The sequence below is a fragment of the Phalangium opilio genome, unplaced genomic scaffold (genome assembly GCF_054372755.1).
Source record: "Phalangium opilio isolate 3A_F unplaced genomic scaffold, DU_Popi_V2 ptg000060l_1, whole genome shotgun sequence".
NCBI lineage: Eukaryota > Metazoa > Arthropoda > Arachnida > Opiliones > Phalangiidae > Phalangium > Phalangium opilio.
The window spans coordinates 921,155-945,844 of record NW_028324177.1 but is presented as its reverse complement, the minus strand read 5'-3'; the positions used below and the strand labels follow the sequence as shown (position 1 = coordinate 945,844).

The window sequence follows — 24,690 nt, the reverse complement described above, 5'->3', positions numbered from 1 at the left end:
GGTTCAAAACCCGGACGGACTCGATTTTTTGCAAAAGTAAATTAGTGACTATTTTAATGCAACTAACTACAGGGTAGGTCTATGAGTTGAGTATGTTTAGTTGCACAGATGGTACGTTGGTCTAGGGCCATGATACTCGCTTCGGGTGCGAGTGGTACCGGGTTCAAATCCCGGACGGACCCCAGTTTTTGCAGAAGTAATTTAGTGGCTATTTAAATGCAACTAACAACAAGGAAGGCCTACGAGTTTAGCATGTTTCAGTATCATACATGGTCCGTTGGTCAAGGGGTATGATACTCGCTCAGGTTGCGAGTGGTCTCGGGTTCAAATCCCGGACGGATCCGAGTATATGCAGAAGTAATTTAGTGACTGTTTAAATGCAACTAACTACAGGGTAGACCTATGAGTTGAGCATGTTTCAGTATTATTCATGGTCCGTTGGTCTAGGGGTATGATACTCGCTTCGGGTGTGAGTGGTCCCGGGTTCAAATCCTGGACGGACCCGAGTTTATGCAGAAGTAATTTAGTGACTATTTAAATGCAACCAACTATTTGGTAGGTCTATGAGTTGAACATGTTTAGTTATACACATGGTTCGTTGGTCTAGGGCTATGATACTCGCTTAGGGTGTGATGGGTCCCGAGATAAAATCCCGGACGGACCCGAGTTTTTGCCGAAGTAATAAGTGACTATTTAAAAGCAACTTACTACAGGGTGGGCCTATGAGTTGAGCATGTTTAGTTACACACATGGTCCGTTGGTCTAGGGGTATCATAATCGCTTTAGGTGCGAGTGGTACCGGGTTCAAAACCCGGACGGACTTGATTTTTTGCAGTAGTAAATTAGTGACTATTTTAATGCAACTAACTACAGGGTAGACCTATGAGTTGAGCATGTTTAGTTACACACTTTGTCCGTTGGTCTAGGGGTATGATAATCGCTTTGGGTGCGAGTGGTCCCGGGTTCATAACCCGGACGGACTCGAGTATATGCAGAAGTAATTTAGTGACTGTTAAAATGCAACTAACTACAGGGTAGGTCTATGAGTTGAGCATGTTTAGTTACACACATGGGCCGTTGGTCTAGGGGTATGATAATCGCTTAGGGTGCGAGTGGTCCCGGGTTCTAAACCCGAACGGACTCGAGTATATGCAGAAGTAATTTAGTGACTGTTTAAATGCAACTAACTACAGGGTAGGCCTATGAGTTGAGCATGTTCAGTTTCGCACATGGTCCGTTGGTCTAGGGGTATGATACTCGCTTTGGGTGAGAGTGGTCTCGGGTTCAAATCCCGGACGGATCCGAGTATATGCAGAAGTAATTTAGTGACTGTTTAAATGCAACTAACTACAGGGTAGGTCTATGAGTTGAGCATGTTTAGTTGCACACATTGTTCGTTGGTCTAGGGCCATGATACTCGCTAAGGGTGTGAGTGGTCCCGGGTTCAAATCCCAGACGGACCCGAGTTTATGCAGAAGTAATTTAGAGACTATTTAAATGCAACTAACTACTTGGTAGGTCTATGAGTTGAGCATGGTTAGTTACACACATGGTTCGTTGGTCTAGGGCTATGATACTCGCTTAGGGTGTGAGTGGTCCCGAGATAAAGTCCTGGACGGACCCGAGATTTTGCCGAAGTAATAAGTGACTATTTAAAAGCAACTAACTACAGGGTGGGCCTATGAGTTGAGCATGTTTAGTTACACACATGGGCCGTTGGTCTAGGGGTATGATACTCGCTTTGGGTGCGAGTGGTCCCGGGTTCAAAACCCGCACGGACTCGAGTTTTTGCAAAAGTAAATTAGTGACTATTTTAATGCAACTAACTACAGGGTAGGTCTATGAGTTGAGCCTGTTTAGTAGCACACATGGTTCGTTGATCTAAGGCCATGATACTCGCTTAGGGTGCGAGTGGTCCCTGGTTCAAATCCCGGACGGACTCGAGTATATGCAAAAGTAAATTAGTGACTATTTTTATGCAACTAACTACAGGGTAGGCCTATGAGTTGAGCATGTTCAGTTTCGCACATGGTCCGTTGGTCTATGGGTATGATAGTCGCTTTGGGTGCGAGTTGTCTCGGGTTCAAATCCCGGACGGATCCGAGTATATGCAGAATTAATTTAGTGACTGTTTAAATGCAACTAACTACAGGGTAGGTCTATGAGTTGAGTATGTTTCGTTGCACAGATGGTACGTTGGTCTAGGGCCATGATACTCGCTTCGGGTGCGAGTGGTACCGGGTTCAAATCCCGGACGGACCCCAGTTTTTGCAGAAGTAATTTAGTGACTATTTAAATGCAACTAACAACAAGGTAGGCCTATGTGTTGAGCATGTTTCAGTATCATTCATTGTCCGTTGGTCTAGGGGTATGATACACGCTTAGGGTGTGAGTGGTCCCGAGATAAAATCCCGGACGGACCCGAGTTTTTGCCGAAGTAAGAAGTGACTATTTAAAAGCAACTTACTACAGGGTGGGCCTATGAGTTGAGCATGTTTAGTTACACACATGGTCCGTTGGTCTAGGGGTATCATAATCGCTTTAGGTGCGAGTGGTACCGGGTTCAAAACCCGGACGGACTCGAGTTTTTGCAAAAGTAAATTAGTGACTATTTTAATGCAACTAACTACAGGGTAGGTCTATGAGTTGAGCCTGTTTAGTAGCACACATGGTTCGTTGATCTAAGGCCATGATACTCGCTTAGGGTGCGAGTGGTCCCTGGTTCAAATCCCGGACGGACTCGAGTATATGCAAAAGTAAATTAGTGACTATTTTTATGCAACTAACTACAGGGTAGGCCTATGAGTTGAGCATGTTCAGTTTCGCACATGGTCCGTTGGTCTATGGGTATGATAGTCGCTTTGGGTGCGAGTTGTCTCGGGTTCAAATCCCGGACGGATCCGAGTATATGCAGAATTAATTTAGTGACTGTTTAAATGCAACTAACTACAGGGTAGGTCTATGAGTTGAGTATGTTTAGTTGCACAGATGGTACGTTGGTCTAGGGCCATGATACTCGCTTCGGGTGCGAGTGGTACCGGGTTCAAATCCCGGACGGACCCCAGTTTTTGCAGAAGTAATTTAGTGACTATTTAAATGCAACTAACAACAAGGTAGGCCTATGTGTTGAGCATGTTTCAGTATCATTCATTGTCCGTTGGTCTAGGGGTATGATACACGCTTAGGGTGTGAGTGGTCCCGAGATAAAATCCCGGACGGACCCGAGTTTTTGCCGAAGTAATAAGTGACTATTTAAAAGCAACTTACTACAGGGTGGGCCTATGAGTTGAGCATGTTTAGTTACACACATGGTCCGTTGGTCTAGGGGTATCATAATCGCTTTAGGTGCGAGTGGTACCGGGTTCAAAACCCGGACGGACTTGATTTTTTGCAGTAGTAAATTAGTGACTATTTTAATGCAACTAACTACAGGGTAGACCTATGAGTTGAGCATGTTTAGTTACACACTTTGTCCGTTGGTCTAGGGGTATGATAATCGCTTTGGGTGCGAGTGGTCCCGGGTTCATAACCCGGACGGACTCGAGTATATGCAGAAGTAATTTAGTGACTGTTAAAATGCAACTAACTACAGGGTAGGTCTATGAGTTGAGCATGTTCAGTTTCGCACATGGTCCGTTGGTCTAGGGGTATGATACTCGCTTTGGGTGCGAGTGGTCTCGGGTTCAAATCCCGGACGGATCCGAGTATATGCAGAAGTAATTTAGTGACTGTTTAAATGCAACTAACTACAGGGTAGGTCTATGAGTTGAGCATGTTTAGTTGCACACATTGTTCGTTGGTCTAGGACCATGATACTCGCTAAGGGTGTGAGTGGTCCCGAGATAAAATCCCGGACGGACCCGAGATTTTGCCGAAGTAAGAAGTGACTATTTAAAAGCAACTAACTACAGGGTGGGCCTATGAGTTGAGCATGTTTAGTTACACACATGGTCCGTTGGTCTAAGGCCATGATACTAGCTTAGGGTGCGAGTGGTCCCTGGTTCAAATCCCGGACGGACCCGAGTTTTTGCAGTAGTAAATTAGTGACTATTTTAATGCAACTAACTACATGGTAGACCCATGAGTTGAGCATGTTTTGTTACACACATGATCTGTTGGTCTAGGGGTATGATAATCGCTTAGGTGCGAGTGGTACCGGGTTCAAAACCCGGACGGACTCGATTTTTTGCAAAAGTAAATTAGTGACTATTTTAATGCAACTAACTACAGGGTAGGTCTATGAGTTGAGTATGTTTAGTTGCACAGATGGTACGTTGGTCTAGGGCCATGATACTCGCTTCGGGTGCGAGTGGTACCGGGTTCAAATCCCGGACGGACCCCAGTTTTTGCAGAAGTAATTTAGTGGCTATTTAAATGCAACTAACAACAAGGAAGGCCTACGAGTTTAGCATGTTTCAGTATCATACATGGTCCGTTGGTCAAGGGGTATGATACTCGCTCAGGTTGCGAGTGGTCTCGGGTTCAAATCCCGGACGGATCCGAGTATATGCAGAAGTAATTTAGTGACTGTTTAAATGCAACTAACTACAGGGTAGACCTATGAGTTGAGCATGTTTCAGTATTATTCATGGTCCGTTGGTCTAGGGGTATGATACTCGCTTCGGGTGTGAGTGGTCCCGGGTTCAAATCCTGGACGGACCCGAGTTTATGCAGAAGTAATTTAGTGACTATTTAAATGCAACCAACTATTTGGTAGGTCTATGAGTTGAACATGTTTAGTTATACACATGGTTCGTTGGTCTAGGGCTATGATACTCGCTTAGGGTGTGATGGGTCCCGAGATAAAATCCCGGACGGACCCGAGTTTTTGCCGAAGTAATAAGTGACTATTTAAAAGCAACTTACTACAGGGTGGGCCTATGAGTTGAGCATGTTTAGTTACACACATGGTCCGTTGGTCTAGGGGTATCATAATCGCTTTAGGTGCGAGTGGTACCGGGTTCAAAACCCGGACGGACTTGATTTTTTGCAGTAGTAAATTAGTGACTATTTTAATGCAACTAACTACAGGGTAGACCTATGAGTTGAGCATGTTTAGTTACACACTTTGTCCGTTGGTCTAGGGGTATGATAATCGCTTTGGGTGCGAGTGGTCCCGGGTTCATAACCCGGACGGACTCGAGTATATGCAGAAGTAATTTAGTGACTGTTAAAATGCAACTAACTACAGGGTAGGTCTATGAGTTGAGCATGTTTAGTTACACACATGGGCCGTTGGTCTAGGGGTATGATAATCGCTTAGGGTGCGAGTGGTCCCGGGTTCTAAACCCGAACGGACTCGAGTATATGCAGAAGTAATTTAGTGACTGTTTAAATGCAACTAACTACAGGGTAGGCCTATGAGTTGAGCATGTTCAGTTTCGCACATGGTCCGTTGGTCTAGGGGTATGATACTCGCTTTGGGTGAGAGTGGTCTCGGGTTCAAATCCCGGACGGATCCGAGTATATGCAGAAGTAATTTAGTGACTGTTTAAATGCAACTAACTACAGGGTAGGTCTATGAGTTGAGCATGTTTAGTTGCACACATTGTTCGTTGGTCTAGGGCCATGATACTCGCTAAGGGTGTGAGTGGTCCCGGGTTCAAATCCCAGACGGACCCGAGTTTATGCAGAAGTAATTTAGAGACTATTTAAATGCAACTAACTACTTGGTAGGTCTATGAGTTGAGCATGGTTAGTTACACACATGGTTCGTTGGTCTAGGGCTATGATACTCGCTTAGGGTGTGAGTGGTCCCGAGATAAAGTCCTGGACGGACCCGAGATTTTGCCGAAGTAATAAGTGACTATTTAAAAGCAACTAACTACAGGGTGGGCCTATGAGTTGAGCATGTTTAGTTACACACATGGGCCGTTGGTCTAGGGGTATGATACTCGCTTTGGGTGCGAGTGGTCCCGGGTTCAAAACCCGCACGGACTCGAGTTTTTGCAAAAGTAAATTAGTGACTATTTTAATGCAACTAACTACAGGGTAGGTCTATGAGTTGAGCCTGTTTAGTAGCACACATGGTTCGTTGATCTAAGGCCATGATACTCGCTTAGGGTGCGAGTGGTCCCTGGTTCAAATCCCGGACGGACTCGAGTATATGCAAAAGTAAATTAGTGACTATTTTTATGCAACTAACTACAGGGTAGGCCTATGAGTTGAGCATGTTCAGTTTCGCACATGGTCCGTTGGTCTATGGGTATGATAGTCGCTTTGGGTGCGAGTTGTCTCGGGTTCAAATCCCGGACGGATCCGAGTATATGCAGAATTAATTTAGTGACTGTTTAAATGCAACTAACTACAGGGTAGGTCTATGAGTTGAGTATGTTTCGTTGCACAGATGGTACGTTGGTCTAGGGCCATGATACTCGCTTCGGGTGCGAGTGGTACCGGGTTCAAATCCCGGACGGACCCCAGTTTTTGCAGAAGTAATTTAGTGACTATTTAAATGCAACTAACAACAAGGTAGGCCTATGTGTTGAGCATGTTTCAGTATCATTCATTGTCCGTTGGTCTAGGGGTATGATACACGCTTAGGGTGTGAGTGGTCCCGAGATAAAATCCCGGACGGACCCGAGTTTTTGCCGAAGTAAGAAGTGACTATTTAAAAGCAACTTACTACAGGGTGGGCCTATGAGTTGAGCATGTTTAGTTACACACATGGTCCGTTGGTCTAGGGGTATCATAATCGCTTTAGGTGCGAGTGGTACCGGGTTCAAAACCCGGACGGACTCGAGTTTTTGCAAAAGTAAATTAGTGACTATTTTAATGCAACTAACTACAGGGTAGGTCTATGAGTTGAGCCTGTTTAGTAGCACACATGGTTCGTTGATCTAAGGCCATGATACTCGCTTAGGGTGCGAGTGGTCCCTGGTTCAAATCCCGGACGGACTCGAGTATATGCAAAAGTAAATTAGTGACTATTTTTATGCAACTAACTACAGGGTAGGCCTATGAGTTGAGCATGTTCAGTTTCGCACATGGTCCGTTGGTCTATGGGTATGATAGTCGCTTTGGGTGCGAGTTGTCTCGGGTTCAAATCCCGGACGGATCCGAGTATATGCAGAATTAATTTAGTGACTGTTTAAATGCAACTAACTACAGGGTAGGTCTATGAGTTGAGTATGTTTAGTTGCACAGATGGTACGTTGGTCTAGGGCCATGATACTCGCTTCGGGTGCGAGTGGTACCGGGTTCAAATCCCGGACGGACCCCAGTTTTTGCAGAAGTAATTTAGTGACTATTTAAATGCAACTAACAACAAGGTAGGCCTATGTGTTGAGCATGTTTCAGTATCATTCATTGTCCGTTGGTCTAGGGGTATGATACACGCTTAGGGTGTGAGTGGTCCCGAGATAAAATCCCGGACGGACCCGAGTTTTTGCCGAAGTAATAAGTGACTATTTAAAAGCAACTTACTACAGGGTGGGCCTATGAGTTGAGCATGTTTAGTTACACACATGGTCCGTTGGTCTAGGGGTATCATAATCGCTTTAGGTGCGAGTGGTACCGGGTTCAAAACCCGGACGGACTTGATTTTTTGCAGTAGTAAATTAGTGACTATTTTAATGCAACTAACTACAGGGTAGACCTATGAGTTGAGCATGTTTAGTTACACACTTTGTCCGTTGGTCTAGGGGTATGATAATCGCTTTGGGTGCGAGTGGTCCCGGGTTCATAACCCGGACGGACTCGAGTATATGCAGAAGTAATTTAGTGACTGTTAAAATGCAACTAACTACAGGGTAGGTCTATGAGTTGAGCATGTTTAGTTACACACATGGGCCGTTGGTCTAGGGGTATGATAATCGCTTAGGGTGCGAGTGGTCCCGGGTTCTAAACCCGAACGGACTCGAGTATATGCAGAAGTAATTTAGTGACTGTTTAAATGCAACTAACTACAGGGTAGGCCTATGAGTTGAGCAGGTTCAGTTTCGCACATGGTCCGTTGGTCTAGGGGTATGATACTCGCTTTGGGTGAGAGTGGTCTCGGGTTCAAATCCCGGACGGATCCGAGTATATGCAGAAGTAATTTAGTGACTGTTTAAATGCAACTAACTACAGGGTAGGTCTATGAGTTGAGCATGTTTAGTTGCACACATTGTTCGTTGGTCTAGGGCCATGATACTCGCTAAGGGTGTGAGTGGTCCCGGGTTCAAATCCCGGACGGACCCGAGTTTATGCAGAAGTAATTTAGAGACTATTTAAATGCAACTAACTACTTGGTAGGTCTATGAGTTGAGCATGGTTAGTTACACACATGGTTCGTTGGTCTAGGGCTATGATACTCGCTTAGGGTGTGAGTGGTCCCGAGATAAAGTCCTGGACGGACCCGAGATTTTGCCGAAGTAATAAGTGACTATTTAAAAGCAACTAACTACAGGGTGGGCCTATGAGTGGAGCATGTTTAGTTACACACATGGGCCGTTGGTCTAGGGGTATGATACTCGCTTTGGGTGCGAGTGGTCCCGGGTTCAAAACCCGCACGGACTCGAGTTTTTGCAAAAGTAAATTAGTGACTATTTTAATGCAACTAACTACAGGGTAGGTCTATGAGTTGAGCCTGTTTAGTAGCACACATGGTTCGTTGATCTAAGGCCATGATACTCGCTTAGGGTGCGAGTGGTCCCTGGTTCAAATCCCGGACGGACTCGAGTATATGCAAAAGTAAATTAGTGACTATTTTTATGCAACTAACTACAGGGTAGGCCTATGAGTTGAGCATGTTCAGTTTCGCACATGGTCCGTTGGTCTATGGGTATGATAGTCGCTTTGGGTGCGAGTTGTCTCGGGTTCAAATCCCGGACGGATCCGAGTATATGCAGAATTAATTTAGTGACTGTTTAAATGCAACTAACTACAGGGTAGGTCTATGAGTTGAGTATGTTTCGTTGCACAGATGGTACGTTGGTCTAGGGCCATGATACTCGCTTCGGGTGCGAGTGGTACCGGGTTCAAATCCCGGACGGACCCCAGTTTTTGCAGAAGTAATTTAGTGACTATTTAAATGCAACTAACAACAAGGTAGGCCTATGTGTTGAGCATGTTTCAGTATCATTCATTGTCCGTTGGTCTAGGGGTATGATACACGCTTAGGGTGTGAGTGGTCCCGAGATAAAATCCCGGACGGACCCGAGTTTTTGCCGAAGTAAGAAGTGACTATTTAAAAGCAACTTACTACAGGGTGGGCCTATGAGTTGAGCATGTTTAGTTACACACATGGTCCGTTGGTCTAGGGGTATCATAATCGCTTTAGGTGCGAGTGGTACCGGGTTCAAAACCCGGACGGACTTGATTTTTTGCAGTAGTAAATTAGTGACTATTTTAATGCAACTAACAACATTGTAGGCCTATGAGTTGAGCATGTTCAGTTTCGCACATGGTCCGTTGGTCTAGGGGTATGATACTGGCTTTGGGTGCGAGTGGTCTCGGGTTCAAATCCCGGACGGATCCGAGTATATGCAGAAGTAATTTAGTGACTGTTTAAATGCAACTAACTACAGGGTAGGTCTATGAGTTGAGCATGTTTAGTTGCACACATTGTTCGTTGGTCTAGGACCATGATACTCGCTAAGGGTGTGAGTGGTCCCGAGATAAAATCCCGGACGGACCCGAGATTTTGCCGAAGTAAGAAGTGACTATTTAAAAGCAACTAACTACAGGGTGGGCCTATGAGTTGAGCATGTTTAGTTACACACATGGTCCGTTGGTCTAAGGCCATGATACTAGCTTAGGGTGCGAGTGGTCCCTGGTTCAAATCCCGGACGGACCCGAGTTTTTGCAGTAGTAAATTAGTGACTATTTTAATGCAACTAACTACATGGTAGACCCATGAGTTGAGCATGTTTTGTTACACACATGATCTGTTGGTCTAGGGGTATGATAATCGCTTAGGTGCGAGTGGTACCGGGTTCAAAACCCGGACGGACTCGATTTTTTGCAAAAGTAAATTAGTGACTATTTTAATGCAACTAACTACAGGGTAGGTCTATGAGTTGAGTATGTTTAGTTGCACGGATGGTACGTTGGTCTAGGGCCATGATACTCGCTTCGGGTGCGAGTGGTACCGGGTTCAAATCCCGGACGGACCCCAGTTTTTGCAGAAGTAATTTAGTGGCTATTTAAATGCAACTAACAACAAGGAAGGCCTACGAGTTTAGCATGTTTCAGTATCATACATGGTCCGTTGGTCAAGGGGTATGATACTCGCTCAGGTTGCGAGTGGTCTCGGGTTCAAATCCCGGACGGATCCGAGTATATGCAGAAGTAATTTAGTGACTGTTTAAATGCAACTAACTACAGGGTAGACCTATGAGTTGAGCATGTTTCAGTATTATTCATGGTCCGTTGGTCTAGGGGTATGATACTCGCTTCGGGTGTGAGTGGTCCCGGGTTCAAATCCTGGACGGACCCGAGTTTATGCAGAAGTAATTTAGTGACTATTTAAATGCAACCAACTATTTGGTAGGTCTATGAGTTGAACATGTTTAGTTATACACATGGTTCGTTGGTCTAGGGCTATGATACTCGCTTAGGGTGTGATGGGTCCCGAGATAAAATCCCGGACGGACCCGGGTTTTTGCCGAAGTAAGAAGTGACTATTTAAAAGCAACTAACTACAGGGTGGGCCTATGAGTTGAGCATGTTTAGTTACACACATGGTCCGTTGGTCTAGGGGTATGATACTCGCTTAGGGTGCGAGTGGTCCCGGGTTCAAAACCCGGACGGACTCGAGTTTTTGCAAAAGTAAATTAGTGACTATTTTAATGCAACTAACTACAGGGTAGGTCTATGAGTTGAGCATGTTTAGTTGCACACATTGTTCGTTGGTCTAAGGCCATGATACTCGCTTAGGGTGCGAGTGGTCCCTGGTTCAAATCCCGAACGGACCCGAGTTTTTGCAGTAGTAAATTAGTGACTATTTTAATGCAACTAACTACAGGGTAGACCTATGAGTTGAGCATGTTTAGTTACACACATGGTTCGTTGGTCTAGGGGTATGATAATCGCTTTGGGTGCGAGTGGTCCCGGGTTCATTACCCGGACGGACTCGATTTTTTGCAAAAGTAAATTAGTGACTATTTTAATGCAACTAACTACAGGGTAGGCCTATGAGTTGAGCATGTTCAGTTTTGCACATGGTCCGTTGGTCTAGGGGTATGATACTCGCTTTGGGTGCGAGAGGTCTCGGGTTCAAATCCCCGACGGACCCGATTATATGCAGAAGTAATTTGGTGACTATTTAAATGCAACTAACAACAAGGTAGGCCTATGTGTTGAGCATGTTTCAGTATCATTCATGGTCCGTTGGTCTAGGGGTATGATACTCGCTTCGGGTGTGAGTGGTCCCGGGTTCAAATCCCGGACGGACCCGAGTTTTTGCAAAAAAAAATAAGTGACTATTTTAATGCAACTAACTACAGGGTAGGTCTATGAGTTGAGCATGTGTAGTAGCACACATGGTTCTTTGGTCTAAGGCCATGATACTAGCTTAGGGTGCGAGTGGTCCCTGGTTCAAATCCCGGACGGACCCGAGTTTTTGCAGTAGTAAATTAGAGACTATTTTAATGCAACTAACTAAAGGGTAGACCTATGAGTTGAGCATGTTTTGTTACACACATGATCCGTTGGTCTAGGGGTATGATAATCGCTTAGGTGCGAGTGGTACCGGGTTCAAAACCCGGAGGGACTCGATTTCTTGCAAAAGTAAATTAGTGACTATTTTAATGCAACTAACTACAGGGTAGACCTATGAGTTGAGCATGTTACACACATGATCCGTTGGTCTAGGGGTATGATAATCGCTTTGGGTGCGAGTGGTACCGGGTCCAAATCCCGGACGGACCCCAGTTTTTGCAGAAGTAATTTAGTGGCTATTTAAAGGCAACTAACAACAAGGAAGGCCTACGAGTTTAGCATGTTTCAGTATCATACATGGTCCGTTGGTCAACGTGTATGATACTCGCTCAGGTTGCGAGTGGTCTCGGGTTCAAATCCCGGACGGATCCGATTATATGCAGAAGTAATTTAGTGACTGTTTAAATGCAACTAACTACAGGGTAGGTCTATGAGTTGAGCATGTTTAGTTGCACACATGGTTCGTTGGTCTAGGGCTAAGATACTCGCTAAGGGTGCGAGTTGTACCGGGTTCAAATCCCGGACGGACCCCAGTTTTTGCAGAAGTAATTTGGTGACTATTTAAATGCAACTAACAACAAGGTAGGCCTATGTGTTGAGCATGTTTCAGTATCATTCATGGTCCGTTGGTCTAGGGGTATGATACTCGCTTCGGGTGTGAGTGGTCCCGGGTTCAAATCCCGGACGGACTCGAGTTTATGCAGAAGTAATTTAGTGACTATTTAAATGCAACTAACTACTTGGTAGGTCTATGAGTTGAGCAGGGTTAGTTACACACATGGTTCGTTGGTCTAGGGCTATGATACTCGCTTAGGGTGTGAGTGGTCCCGAGATAAAATCCCGGACGGACCCGAGTTTTTGCCGAAGTAATAAGTGACTATTTAAAAGCAACTAACTACAGGGTGGGCCTATGAGTTGAGCGTGTTTGGTTACACACATGGTCCGTTGGTCTAGGGGTATGATACTCGCTTTGAGTGCGAGTGGTCCCGGGTTCAAAACCCGGACGGACTCGAGTTTTTGCAAAAGTAAATTATTGACTATTTTAATGCAACTAACTACAGGGTAGGTCTATGAGTTGAGCATGTTTAGTTGCACACATGGTTCGTTGGTCTAAGGCCATGATACTCGCTTAGGGTGCGAGTGGTCCCTTGTTCAAGTCACGGACGGACCCGAGTTTTTGCAGTAGTAAATTAGTGACTATTTTAATGCAACTAACTACAGGGTAGACCTATGAGTTGAGCATGTTTAGTTACACACATGATCCGTTGGTCTAGGGGTATGATAATCGCTTTGGGTGCGAGTGGTCCCGGGTTCATAACCCGGACGGACTCGATTTTTTGCAAAAGTAAATTGGTGACTATTTTAATGCAACTAACTACAGGGTAGGCCTATGAGTTGAGCATGTTCAGTTTTGCACATGGTCCGTTGGTCTAGGGCCATGATACTCGCTTAGGGTGCGAGTGGTACCGGGTTCAAATCCCGCACGGACCCGAGTTCTTGCCGAAGTAATTTAGTGACTATTTTAATGCAACTAACTACGGGGTAGACCTATGAGTTGAGCATTTTTAGCTTCAAACATTGTCCGTTGGTCTAGGGGTATGATACTCGCCTAGGGTGCGAGTGGGCCCTAGTTCAAATCCCGGACGGACCCGAGTTTTTGCAGAAGTAAATTAGTGACTACTTTTATGCAACTATCTACAGGGTAGACCTATGAGTTGAGAATTTTCAGTTACCCACATGGTCCGTTTGTTTAGGGGTATGATACTCGCTTAGGGTGTAGAAACTTTGTCAAATTTACATTATAATTTAGTATAATTTTTTCTTGTATTACTTATTCATTGCTTAATTAAATTTAAAATAAAAGAAATCTCTAAAATTTAAAACTTAACCTTAAAAAAACAAAAGAATAAATATCTTAAAAACGAAATGTTCAAAACAGGTTATAAAAAAAAAAGCTGACTAAAATAGACATTGTAAAAAAAAAGAAAAAAGCAAATAAACGCCTTGTAAAAGAGAAAAGCTCTATGGGTGGAGAAAAAACGCGTAAAAAGCCTACGTTAATCCCTTAGTAGCGAACGTTTACCCCTATCTCGCTTCTCTCTTCGGAAAATAACCAACTCTTTTAAAATGTAAAGCTAAGCCGTAGGGAATGAAACTGACCACGTCACGGGGTTTTCCTACGGGGCCCCAAGTTCAAAAATTTGTTACCTCTTTCATCTAACAAAAACCAGATTCTCTCCTGCCCTCCAAGAGGAAGGGTCTCACAAAAAAGTCTTAAAAAATAACTAAAAATATTAACAAATAAAACAAAGAAATTCATTCCACAGGATTTTTCAGTCGGTCTTGTGGTAACGATAAATTAAAATTAGCTCTCCCAGAGTTTAAATTAAAAATATAAAAAAAAGGGCAAGGTTTCGAACCCAACCAAAACCAAAAAGAAGGGTTTATTCATGGTGCGAGAAACCCGGGATACTGCTAACGAACGGGCTTCTAATGAACTTGTGAGAACAATATCATCTCGTGAAAGAACAATACGGTGAATTATATCATCTCGTATAAATCGAATTAAGTGTGCGCGACAAAAATTATCCTCGCGAAAAATACGATGAAAAATATCATCTCGTAGAATTAAAAAGAACTAAAAGATAAATACGTAAGTGGAAATTTAAATAAAAATAATTAAAATGTCGGACACCGGAAGTAAAGATGCCGAGGAAATGGCCAAAATAGACTCCGAAATAAAGAAAATTAACGCGTTACGAAGTACGGTACGCGCAAATACAACGGTAGCTATAAACGCCTTAAAAAATTTAATTAATGATAACCCAATTAACGCGGATGATATCGAAGATCAAATGTCCATTTTGGACTTAAAAACGGAAAGTTTAAACGCGTTAAATAAAAAAATGGACGAACTAATTGATCCGGATAGATACGACCTAAAGAAAGAAAGCGATAAGGTAGAAGAATACCGCACAAATGTGCAACTAATCCGGACTCAAGTTAAAAGAAAGCTCAGAAAAGCGGGAATCACAATGGAAAATATCGAACCCGCAGCATCATCGGCCAGCTCAACGGTGTCGACTCAAGAACTCGCCGCGAGCCTTCTTCAACAAGCGAACAACGAAGCGAGACTTCCGCCGCTCGTCATCACCAAATACTCCGGAGAAGTAACCGAATGGATTGGATTCTGGAGCCAATATTCTACGACAGTGGACAGCAAAACTTCTATTTCCAAGGTACAGAAATTCGCCTATTTAAAATCTTATTTAACTGGAGACGCCTTAAGCGTCATGAAAGGACTAAGCCCGTCGGATGAAAATTATGACGAGGTTATAGACTTATTAACTAATAGATTTGGTAGAAAAGACATGGTATCACACGCGCATATGCAAGAATTGTTAACTTTAGAACCTGTAACAAATTCGGGGGATTTGGCCGCTCTGAGAAAATTTTACGACGCGTGTGAAATAAATATTAGAAGTTTGAGGTCGATAGGATTAGATACAATGGATAATGGTGCATTCCTATGCCCAAAATTAATAGCGTGTTTGCCTAAAGATGTAAGATTAGAGTATACAAAAGCTAGAGGTACGTCCGCTGAATGGGACTTGCACGGTTTTATTGACTTCTTGAGAAAGGAAGTAGAAAGTCGCGAAACGTGCGAACGGTTAGGAGAAATACGCCGATTTAAAAAAGATTATGGTCAAAAGAGTGGTTTCATTTCGCAAGAAAATCATCGATTTAAACCACCGCCAGGTTTCTCAAATAATAGAAGATTTGAAAACAAAAATGAATTTAGAAACTCGTCCGCGGCCGTTTTAAATACTACCGTAAGGCCCCTGGGAGAAGAGCGGGGGGAAGAAATGTGTTTTGTATTTTTTGCAAATCGGACACTCATCCCACGAGTAATTGCAAAAATTTCACGCTCTCTGAAAAGAAACGAATGATTGAAGAAGATAATCGCTGCTCTATATGTACAAGATTTGGTCATGAAACTAATGACTGTACTTCTTACTATAATTCATGCAAAATATGCAAGGGCAAACATAACGCGGCTATATGTGAGAAAAATGAAGTCAACAAAAAACAGGTTCAACCTAATGAAAATAGACCAAATCGGGAAACAATAGAAGTCGCGACGAATTCGGTAACTTGTGGAAACGGACAAATGGTCCTACTCCAAACAGCTGAAGCTATCGCTAAGAATCCAGATTCTGAAAGCGGAACCATCGCGCGTTGTCTTCTGGATCAAGAAAGCCAGGCTAGCTTTGTTACGGAAGACATCTCCAGAAAATTAAAACTGCCCATAGTAGGAGAGAGAAAAATAGAAATAAAAAACTTCGGAAATGAAGAACCCGCCACAGTAGTAAGAAAACTAGTTAAACTCACGCTCGAAAACGCGTACCAAAGAAGCGAAAGGGTCGAAATTCTAGCCCTGGAGGTTCCCTATATTTGTGAAGCTGTAGAAACCGCCAGGTGCGAAGATATCAAAGAAAAGATGCGGTCAAAACAACTCCAATTAGCCGATCAGTCAGAATTTAAAACACCGTCCAATTCTACCATCGGAATCTTGATCGGTGGGGACACCTACTGGGAGTTTGTTAGTGGACAAATAGAAAGATTCTCCAGGTCCCTAGTGGCCGTCGAAACCACCTTTGGATGGGCCATCGGTGGTCCAGCAAAAATAGGTAGCGTAGCCGTCGGATGCTACGCCGTTAGAGTAATGAAAGTGACAGTCACAGAAAAAGAAATTATGAAACAAATGGAAAAGTTCTGGTCATTGGAAGCCATGGGAATCCAAGAAAGTCTGGAAAAAGAAACGAGCGAAACAGAAGTTATGGAGAACTTCAAAAAAGAAATAAAAAAAGAAGATGGGCGTTACTACGTCAAATTTCCATGGAGCACCAGTAAAAAGAATTTGCCAGACAATGAAGAAGTGGCTAGAAAAAGAATGGAGACGCAAGTCAGAAGGTTTAACAAAGATCCAGCCTTCCACGAGCCTTACAAAAAAGTAATAGAAGACCAATTGTGCAACGGAATCGTAGAAATAGTAGAAAATCCCGAAATAAAACCCGATGGAACTTACTACCTTCCTCAACAAGGAGTAATTAGACCAGAGAGCTTAACAACTAAGTTCAGAGTGGTTAACGATGGGTCATCACATGCCAAGGGCGCCCCATCTTTAAATGATTGCATGTCATGTGGTCCTAATCTAAATCCGGACCTGTTAATCCTCATTCTCAAATTTAGAAGACATTTGGTGGCCATAACCGCAGACATAGAAAAGGCCTTTCTTCAGGTGGGATTGGCTGAAGATGAGCGCGATTCAGTACGGTCCTTTTGGGTGAAAGAAGAAGACGGAAAAATAAACGAAAAGGAATTTCAAGTCATGAGGATGACACGGGTACCGTTCGGGATAACGGCCAGTCCTTATCTACTAGCCGCGACAGTAAAAACACACGTTCAAGGCTACGTACAAAAATATCCAGAAACTTGTGAGGTGCTGGACCAAGAGCTCTTCGTCGATGATCTCACCACCGGGAAAGACAATATAAAAGAGGCTTTCCAGTTGACAGTCGAAGCGTCAGAAATCCTAAAAGAAGCTTCAATGACGCTAAGAAAATGGAACTCAAATAGCGCGGAATTAAGAAAAATATTTCATGAAGAAACAAACAACCCCAACTCAACTTTGAAATTCGAAGGACCCTTGGAAGCCAAAGAACAAAAAATATTGGGCTTGACTTGGGAGCCCGAAGCCGACGTTTTGTCAGTCGACTTGAAGAACCTGTTAAATACCGTTCAAACCAATAAAAACAGTAAAAGATTTGTTTTGAGCGTTGATGCTCAAATGTTTGATCCTGTAGGGATTATCTCGCCATACACCATGCGAGCCAAATTTGTATTTCAAGAGCTATGGAAAAGAAAACTCGATTGGGACTCTCCCCTACCGGAAGATTTGAGCAAAGAATTTCAAAATTGGCTGGAAGACATGGAAGATCTTGAAAAATTGAAGTTACCCCGATGTTATTATTCGGATCCTAAAGAAGATATAATAGAGAAAGAACTACACTGCTTCACGGACGCGAGCAAAAAAGCCTACGCCGCGGTAATTTTCATGCGTTACGTCAACAAGAAAAAAGAAATCAAGGTGTCATTCGTAGCTTCAAAAACAAGAGTCGCCCCATTAAGCAAAACTACCGTTCCATCTACTAAAGAGCTGACCATCCCAAGATTAGAACTGATGGGCTGCCTTCTAGGAGCTAGATTAATCAACAACGTGAAGCAAATATTCAAAGAAAATATTAAAATAAACATGTGGACAGATTCCACGATTGCCAGAGATTGGATTAAAGGTCAAGCGAAACTTTGGAAACCCTTTATTCAAAACCGCATCAACGAAATTCAAAGTTTGATAGAACCAAAAAGCTGGTCGCATTGTCCAGGAAAGGAGAACCCAGCTGACCTCCCAACAAGAGGGGCAACGCCCCAAGAAATGATAGAAAACTCTCTTTGGTTTCACGGACCCCCGTGGTTAGGAGAAGAAAAATCTCAATGGCCAACAGAACAAGAACCCGAGTTTGATTACAAACAAGTTGAAGAAGAAAAAAGGAAAGTCGTTCTAGCCGTAAAGATTGAAGAAAAGGTCGGACTCCAGCACGTGGTCGATCTGACAAGATACAGCGACATAAACAAAACTCTTAGGATTATCGCTTATCTATACAGAATAGCCAAAATGGCAAGAAAAGGAAAAGCCGAAACGGGTGAAATTAGCACCGAAGAAATTAACCACGCTGAAAATATGCTAATTAGGGATATCCAAAAGGAAGATTATGGAAAAGAAATTAAAGCTTTAAAAGAAAACAAGGACTTCCCTAAGGATTCGACCATTCTGACTCTAAAACCAAAACTTAACGAAGAGGGTCTTTTATGCGTCGGAGGCAGACTCGACGATTCAGAATTCTCTTACTCAATCAAACACCCCATAATCTTAAATAAAACTCAGCAAGCTGCCCAGCTTATAATGAAAAGATGCCACGAGGCAGTACTGCATTCTGGAATTCAGGCAACCGTTACAGAGGCCAGAGAAAGATTTTGGATTATCGCCGGAAGGCAACTTGCTAGGAACGTCGTGAGGCATTGTTATAAATGTCGAAGATACGCTGCAAAACCAAGCCAAGCACCCATGGGAACTTTACCCAAAGAAAGAATTACGCAATCAGAGCCATTTGCAGTGGTCGGACTGGATTTCGCCGGCCCTCTAACGGTAAAAATGGGCAAAAACATAGAAAAAGCGTACATTTGTTTATACACCTGCGCCACCACTCGTGCCATACACCTCGAGTTGGTTCCCTCATTATCAACTTATGAGTTTCTCATGTCACTTAGAAGAATCATTGCAAGGAGAGGCATACCGTCTATAATCTATTCAGACAACGCCCAAACGTTCAAACGAGCAAAATTGGATTTAGATTTACTCTGGAAAAACATAAACAATGACCAAACCAAGCAATTCTTTACCAAGCATAGAATTCAATGGAAATCTATAGTAGAAAAGGCCCCTTGGATAGGTGGATTTTACGAGAGACTGGTTAAAAGCGTCAAACTCATTCTAAAGAAAGTTCTCGGGAAAGCTGCCCTATCTTATCAAGAGCTTACAACGGTCCTCCTCGAAACCGAGGCCGTAATTAATTCAAGACCGCTAACTTACGTGTTCAATACCGTGAACGAACCAGAGCCATTGTGCCCCGCTCAATTCCTTACTGGAAAAAGATTAACCGCTTTGCCACATCAAAAACTAAACACCAATGAAATTCCCAAATCACAAGAGGAATTTACTAAACGGCTACAATATAGAAATTCGCTTATGGACAAGCTATGGAAAAGGTGGAGGCAAGAATACGTGCTAGAATTAAGGACAGCGCATCACATAAATCTAGCCAAAAATAAAATAAAAGACAAAGTTAAGATTGGTGATGTCAAGCTGGTCCATGAAGAGAAAATTCCAAAGCACATGTGGAAGTTAGGTGTAGTATCAGAGGTTAGAGTAGGTAGGGATGGAGAAATTAGATCGTGTTCTATAAAAATGGGAAATCAAAATGTTATCAGACGGCCAATCCAGCTTTTATATCCAATAGAAATTAACCAATTTTCTGATTAAAAATAAATTTACTTAACGCTACCCCCCCCCCCCAAAAATAAAAGTTTCCTTGTAGTGGTAATATTAAATATTACCCGGGGGAGTGTAGAAACTTTGTCAAATTTACATTATAATTTAGTATAATTTTTTCTTGTATTACTTATTCATTGCTTAATTAAATTTAAAATAAAAGAAATCTCTAAAATTTAAAACTTAACCTTAAAAAAAAAAGAATAAATATCTTAAAAACGAAATGTTCAAAACAGGTTATAAAAAAAAAGCTGACTAAAATAGACATTGTAAAAAAAAAAGAAAAAAGCAAATAAACGCCTTGTAAAAGAGAAAAGCTCTATGGGTGGAGAAAAAACGCGTAAAAAGCCTACGTTAATCCCTTAGTAGCGAACGTTTACCCCTATCTCGCTTCTCTCTTCGGAAAATAACCAACTCTTTTAAAATGTAAAGCTAAGCCGTAGGGAATGAAACTGACCACGTCACGGGGTTTTCCTACGGGGCCCCAAGTTCAAAAATTTGTTACCTCTTTCATCTAACAAAAACCAGATTCTCTCCTGCCCTCCAAGAGGAAGGGTCTCACAAAAAAGTCTTAAAAAATAACTAAAAATATTAACAAATAAAACAAAGAAATTCATTCCACAGGATTTTTCAGTCGGTCTTGTGGTAACGATAAATTAAAATTAGCTCTCCCAGAGTTTAAATTAAAAATATAAAAAAAGGGCAAGGTTTCGAACCCAACCAAAACCAAAAAGAAGGGTTTATTCATAGGGTTCGAGTGGTCCCGGGTTCAAATCCCGGACGGACCCGAGTTTTTGCAAAAGTAAATTTTTGACTATTTTAATGCAACTAACTACAGGGTAGACCTATGAGTTGAGCATGTTTAGTTACACACATGGTCCGTTGGTCTAGGGGTATGATAATCGCTTTGGGTGCGAGTGGTCCCGGGTTCATAACCCGGACGGACTCGATTTTTTGCAAAAGTAAATTAGTGACTATTTTAATGCAACTAACTACAGGGTAGGCCTATGAGTTGAGCATGTTCAGTTTTGCACATGGTCCGTTGGTCTAGGGGTATGATACTCGCTTTGGGTGCGAGAGGTCTCGGGTTCAAATCCCCGACGGACCCGATTATATGCAGAAGTAATTTAGTGACTGTTTAAATGCAACTAACTACAGGGTAGGTCTATGAGTTGAGCATGTTTAGTTGCACACATGGTTCGTTGGTCTAGGGCTAAGATACTCGCTAAGGGTGCGAGTTGTACCGGGTTCAAATCCCGGACGGACCCCAGTTTTTGCAGAAGTAATTTGGTGACTATTTAAATGCAACTAACAACAAGGTAGGCCTATGTGTTGAGCATGTTTCAGTATCATTCATGGTCCGTTGGTCTAGGGGTATGATACTCGCTTCGGGTGTGAGTGGTCCCGGGTTCAAATCCCGGACGGACCCGAGTTTTTGCAAAAGTAAATAAGTGACTATTTTAATGCAACTAACTACAGGGTAGGTCTATGAGTTGAGCATGTGTAGTAGCACACATGGTTCGTTGGTCTAAGGCCATTATACTAGCTTAAGGTGCGAGTGGTCCCTGGTTCAAATCCCGGACGGACCCGAGTTTTTGCAGTAGTAAATTAGAGACTATTTTAATGCAACTAACTACAGGGTAGACCTATGAGTTGAGCATGTTTTGTTACACACATGATCCGTTGGTCTAGGGGTATGATAATCGCTTTGGGTGCGAGTGGTACCGGGTCCAAATCCCGGACGGACCCAGTTTTTGCAGAAGTAATTTAGTGGCTATTTAAATGCAACTAACAACAAGGAAGGCCTACGAGTTTAGCATGTTTCAGTATCATACATGGGTGCGAGTGGTCCCGGGTTCATAACCCGGACGGACTCGATTTTTTGCAAAAGTAAATTAGTGACTATTTTAATGCAACTAACTACAGGGTAGGCCTATGAGTTGAGCATGTTCAGTTTTGCACATGGTCCGTTGGTCTAGGGGTATGATACTCGCTTTGGGTGCGAGTGGTCTCGGGTTCAAATCCCGGACGGACCCGATTATATGCAGAAGTAATTTAGTGACTGTTTAAATGCAACTAACTACAGGGTAGGTCTATGAGTTGAGCGTGTTTTGTTACATACATGGTCCGTTGGTCTAGGGCCATGATACTCGCTTAGGGTGCGAGTGGTACCGGGTTCAAATCCCGCACGGACCCGAGTTTTTGCCGAAGTAATTTAGTGACTATTTTAATGCAAATAACTACGGGGTAGACCTATGAGTTGAGCATTTTTAGCTTCAAACATTGTCCGTTGGTCTAGGGGTATGATACTCGCCTAGGGTGCGAGTGGTCCCAGGTTCATAACCCGGACGGACTCGATTTTTTGCAAAAGTAAATTAGTGACTATTTTAATGCAACTAACTACAGGGTAGGCCTATGAGTTGAGTATGTTCAGTTTTGCTCATGGTCCGTTGGTCTAGGGGTATGATACTCGCTTTGGGTGCGAGTGGTCTCGGGTTCAAATCCCGAACGGGCCCGATTATATGCAGAAGTAATTTAGTGACTGTTTAAATGCAACTAACTACAGGGTAGGTCTATGAGTTGAGCAGGGTTAGTTACACACATGGTTCGTTGGTCTAGGGCTATGATACTCGCTTAGGGTGTGAGTGGTCCCGAGATAAAATCCCGGACGGACCCGACTTTTTGCCGAAGTAATAAGTGACTATTTAAAAGCAACTAACTACAGGGTGGGCCTATGAGTTGAGCGTGTTTGGTTACACACATGGTCCGTTGGTCTAGGGGTATGATACTCGCTTTGGGTGCGAGTGGTCCCGGGTTCAAAACCCGGACGGACTCGAGTTTTTTGCAAAAGTAAATTAGTGACTATTTTAATGCAACTAACTACAGGGTAGGTCTATGAGTTGAGCATGTTTAGTAACACACATGATCCGTTGGTCTAGGGGTATGATAATCGCTTTCGGTGCGAGTGGTCTCGGGTTCAAATCCCGGACGGACCGATTATATGCAGAAGTAATTTAGTGACTGTTTAAATGCAACTAACTACAGGGTAGGTCTATGAGTTGAGCGTGTTTTGTTACATACATGGTCCAGTTGGTCTAGGGCCATGATACTCGCTTAGGGTGCGAGTGGTACCGGGTTCAAATCCCGCACGGACCCGAGTTTTTGCCGAAGTAATTTAGTGGCTATTTTAATGCAACTAACTACGGGGTAGACCTATGAGTTGAGCATTTTTAGCTTCAAACATTGTCCGTTGGTCTAGGGGTATGATACTCGCCTAGGGTGCGAGTGGGCCCTAGTTCAAATCCCGGACGGACCCGAGTTTTTGCAGAAGTAAATTAGTGACTACTTTTATGCAACTAACTACAGAGTAGACCTATGAGTTGAGCATTTTCAGTTACCCACATGGTCCGTTTGTTTAGGGGTATGATACTCGCTTAGGGTTCGAGTGGTCCCGGGTTCAAATCCCGGACGGACTCGAGTTTATGCAGAAGTAATTTAGTGACTATTTAAATGCAACTAACTACGTGGTAGGTCTATGAGTTGAGCAGGGTTAGTTACACACATGGTTCGTTGGTCTAGGGCTATGATACTCGCTTAGGGTGTGAGTGGTCCCGAGATAAAATCCCGGACGGACCCGAGTTTTTGCCGAAGTAATAAGTGACTATTTAAAAGCAACTAACTACAGGGTGGGCCTATGAGTTGAGCGTGTTTGGTTACACACATGGTCCGTTGGTCTAGGGGTATGATACTCGCTTTGGGTGCGAGTGGTCCCGGGTTCAAAACCCGGACGGACTCGAGTTTTTGCAAAAGTAAATTAGTGACTATTTTAATGCAACTAACTACAGGGTAGGTCTATGAGTTGAGCATGTTTAGTTGCACACATGGTTCGTTGGTCTAAAGCCATGATACTCGCTTAGGGTGCGAGTGGTCCCTTGTTCAAGTCCCGGACGGACCCGAGTTTTTGCAGTAGTAAATTAGTGACTATTTTAATGCAACTAACTACAGGGTAGACCTATGAGTTGAGCATGTTTAGTTACACACATGATCCGTGGGTCTAGGGGTATGATAATCGCTTTGGGTGCGAGTGGTACCGGGTTCATAACCCGGACGGACTCGATTTTTTGCAAAAGTAAATTAGTGACTATTTTAATGCAACTACTACAGGGTAGGCCTATGAGTTGAGCATGTTCAGTTTTGCACATGGTCCGTTGGTCTAGGGGTATGATACTCGCTTTGGGTGCGAGTGGTCTCGGGTTCAAATCCCGGACGGACCCGATTATATGCAGAAGTAATTTAGTGACTGTTTAAATGCAACTAACTACAGGGTAGGTCTATGAGTTGAGCGTGTTTTGTTACATACATGGTCCGTTGGTCTAGGGCCATGATACTCGCTTAGGGTGCGAGTGGTACCGGGTTTAAATCCCGCACGGACCCGAGTTTTTGCCGAAGTAATTTAGTGACTATTTTAATGCAACTAACTACGGGGTAGACCTATGAGTTGAGCATTTTTAGCTTCAAACATCGTCCGTTGGTCTAGGGGTATGATACTCGCCTAGGGTGCGAGTGGTCCCGGGTTCATAACCCGGACGGACTCGATTTTTTGCAAAAGTAAATTAGTGACTATTTTAATGCAACTAACTACAGGGTAGGCCTATGAGTTGAGCATGTACAGTTTTGCACATGGTCCGTTGGTCTAGGGGTATGATACTCGCTTTGGGTGCGAGTGGTCTCGGGTTCAAATCCCGGACGGACTCGATTATATGCAGAAGTAATTTAGTGACTGTTTATATGCAACTAACTACAGGGTAGGTCTATGAGTTGAGCGTGTTTTGCTACGTACATGGTCCGTTGGTCTGGGGCCATGATACTCGCTTAGG

The 24,690-nt window shown here is 43.3% G+C and overlaps 1 protein-coding gene and 10 non-coding genes across 11 annotated transcripts; all 11 read left to right on the top strand.

Moving 5' to 3' along the window:
• The first annotated feature begins 432 nt into the window (after positions 1-432).
• On the top strand, positions 433-504 carry TRNAP-CGG (transfer RNA proline (anticodon CGG)). Its single transcript has one exon. It is a non-coding gene; the product is annotated as a tRNA-Pro (tRNA).
• A 4,086-nt stretch (positions 505-4,590) lies between these two features.
• Positions 4,591-4,662, top strand: TRNAP-CGG (transfer RNA proline (anticodon CGG)). The gene has a single exon. It is a non-coding gene; the product is annotated as a tRNA-Pro (tRNA).
• Positions 4,663-10,347: 5,685 nt separating this feature from the next.
• On the top strand, positions 10,348-10,419 carry TRNAP-CGG (transfer RNA proline (anticodon CGG)). Its single transcript has one exon. It is a non-coding gene; the product is annotated as a tRNA-Pro (tRNA).
• Positions 10,420-10,666: 247 nt separating this feature from the next.
• TRNAP-AGG (transfer RNA proline (anticodon AGG)) lies at positions 10,667-10,738 on the top strand. Its single transcript has one exon. It is a non-coding gene; the product is annotated as a tRNA-Pro (tRNA).
• A 569-nt stretch (positions 10,739-11,307) lies between these two features.
• Positions 11,308-11,379, top strand: TRNAP-CGG (transfer RNA proline (anticodon CGG)). Its single transcript has one exon. It is a non-coding gene; the product is annotated as a tRNA-Pro (tRNA).
• An 884-nt stretch (positions 11,380-12,263) lies between these two features.
• TRNAP-CGG (transfer RNA proline (anticodon CGG)) lies at positions 12,264-12,335 on the top strand. The gene has a single exon. It is a non-coding gene; the product is annotated as a tRNA-Pro (tRNA).
• A 247-nt stretch (positions 12,336-12,582) lies between these two features.
• TRNAS-UGA (transfer RNA serine (anticodon UGA)) lies at positions 12,583-12,654 on the top strand. The gene has a single exon. It is a non-coding gene; the product is annotated as a tRNA-Ser (tRNA).
• Positions 12,655-14,327: 1,673 nt separating this feature from the next.
• On the top strand, positions 14,328-19,788 carry LOC149665931 (uncharacterized). Its single transcript, XM_089841483.1, has 3 exons — positions 14,328-15,476; positions 15,584-19,684; positions 19,753-19,788. The coding sequence occupies exons 1-3, from the start codon at positions 14,328-14,330 to the stop codon at positions 19,786-19,788; spliced, it is 5,286 nt and encodes a 1,761-aa protein (XP_089697609.1).
• Positions 19,789-21,170: 1,382 nt separating this feature from the next.
• Positions 21,171-21,242, top strand: TRNAP-CGG (transfer RNA proline (anticodon CGG)). The gene has a single exon. It is a non-coding gene; the product is annotated as a tRNA-Pro (tRNA).
• A 535-nt stretch (positions 21,243-21,777) lies between these two features.
• Positions 21,778-21,849, top strand: TRNAP-UGG (transfer RNA proline (anticodon UGG)). Its single transcript has one exon. It is a non-coding gene; the product is annotated as a tRNA-Pro (tRNA).
• A 2,166-nt stretch (positions 21,850-24,015) lies between these two features.
• Positions 24,016-24,087, top strand: TRNAP-UGG (transfer RNA proline (anticodon UGG)). The gene has a single exon. It is a non-coding gene; the product is annotated as a tRNA-Pro (tRNA).
• The last annotated feature ends 603 nt before the right edge of the window (positions 24,088-24,690 follow it).

Coding starts and splice junctions, on each gene's coding strand:
- LOC149665931 (XM_089841483.1), top strand. CDS start 14,328: ATGTCGGACACCGGAAGTAAAGATGCCGAGGAAATGGCCAAAATAGAC. Junction 15,477..15,583: donor CGGCCGTTTTAAATACTACC/GTAAGGCCCCTG, acceptor CTCTCTGAAAAG/AAACGAATGATTGAAGAAGA. Junction 19,685..19,752: donor AGTTAGGTGTAGTATCAGAG/GTTAGAGTAGGT, acceptor AAATGTTATCAG/ACGGCCAATCCAGCTTTTAT.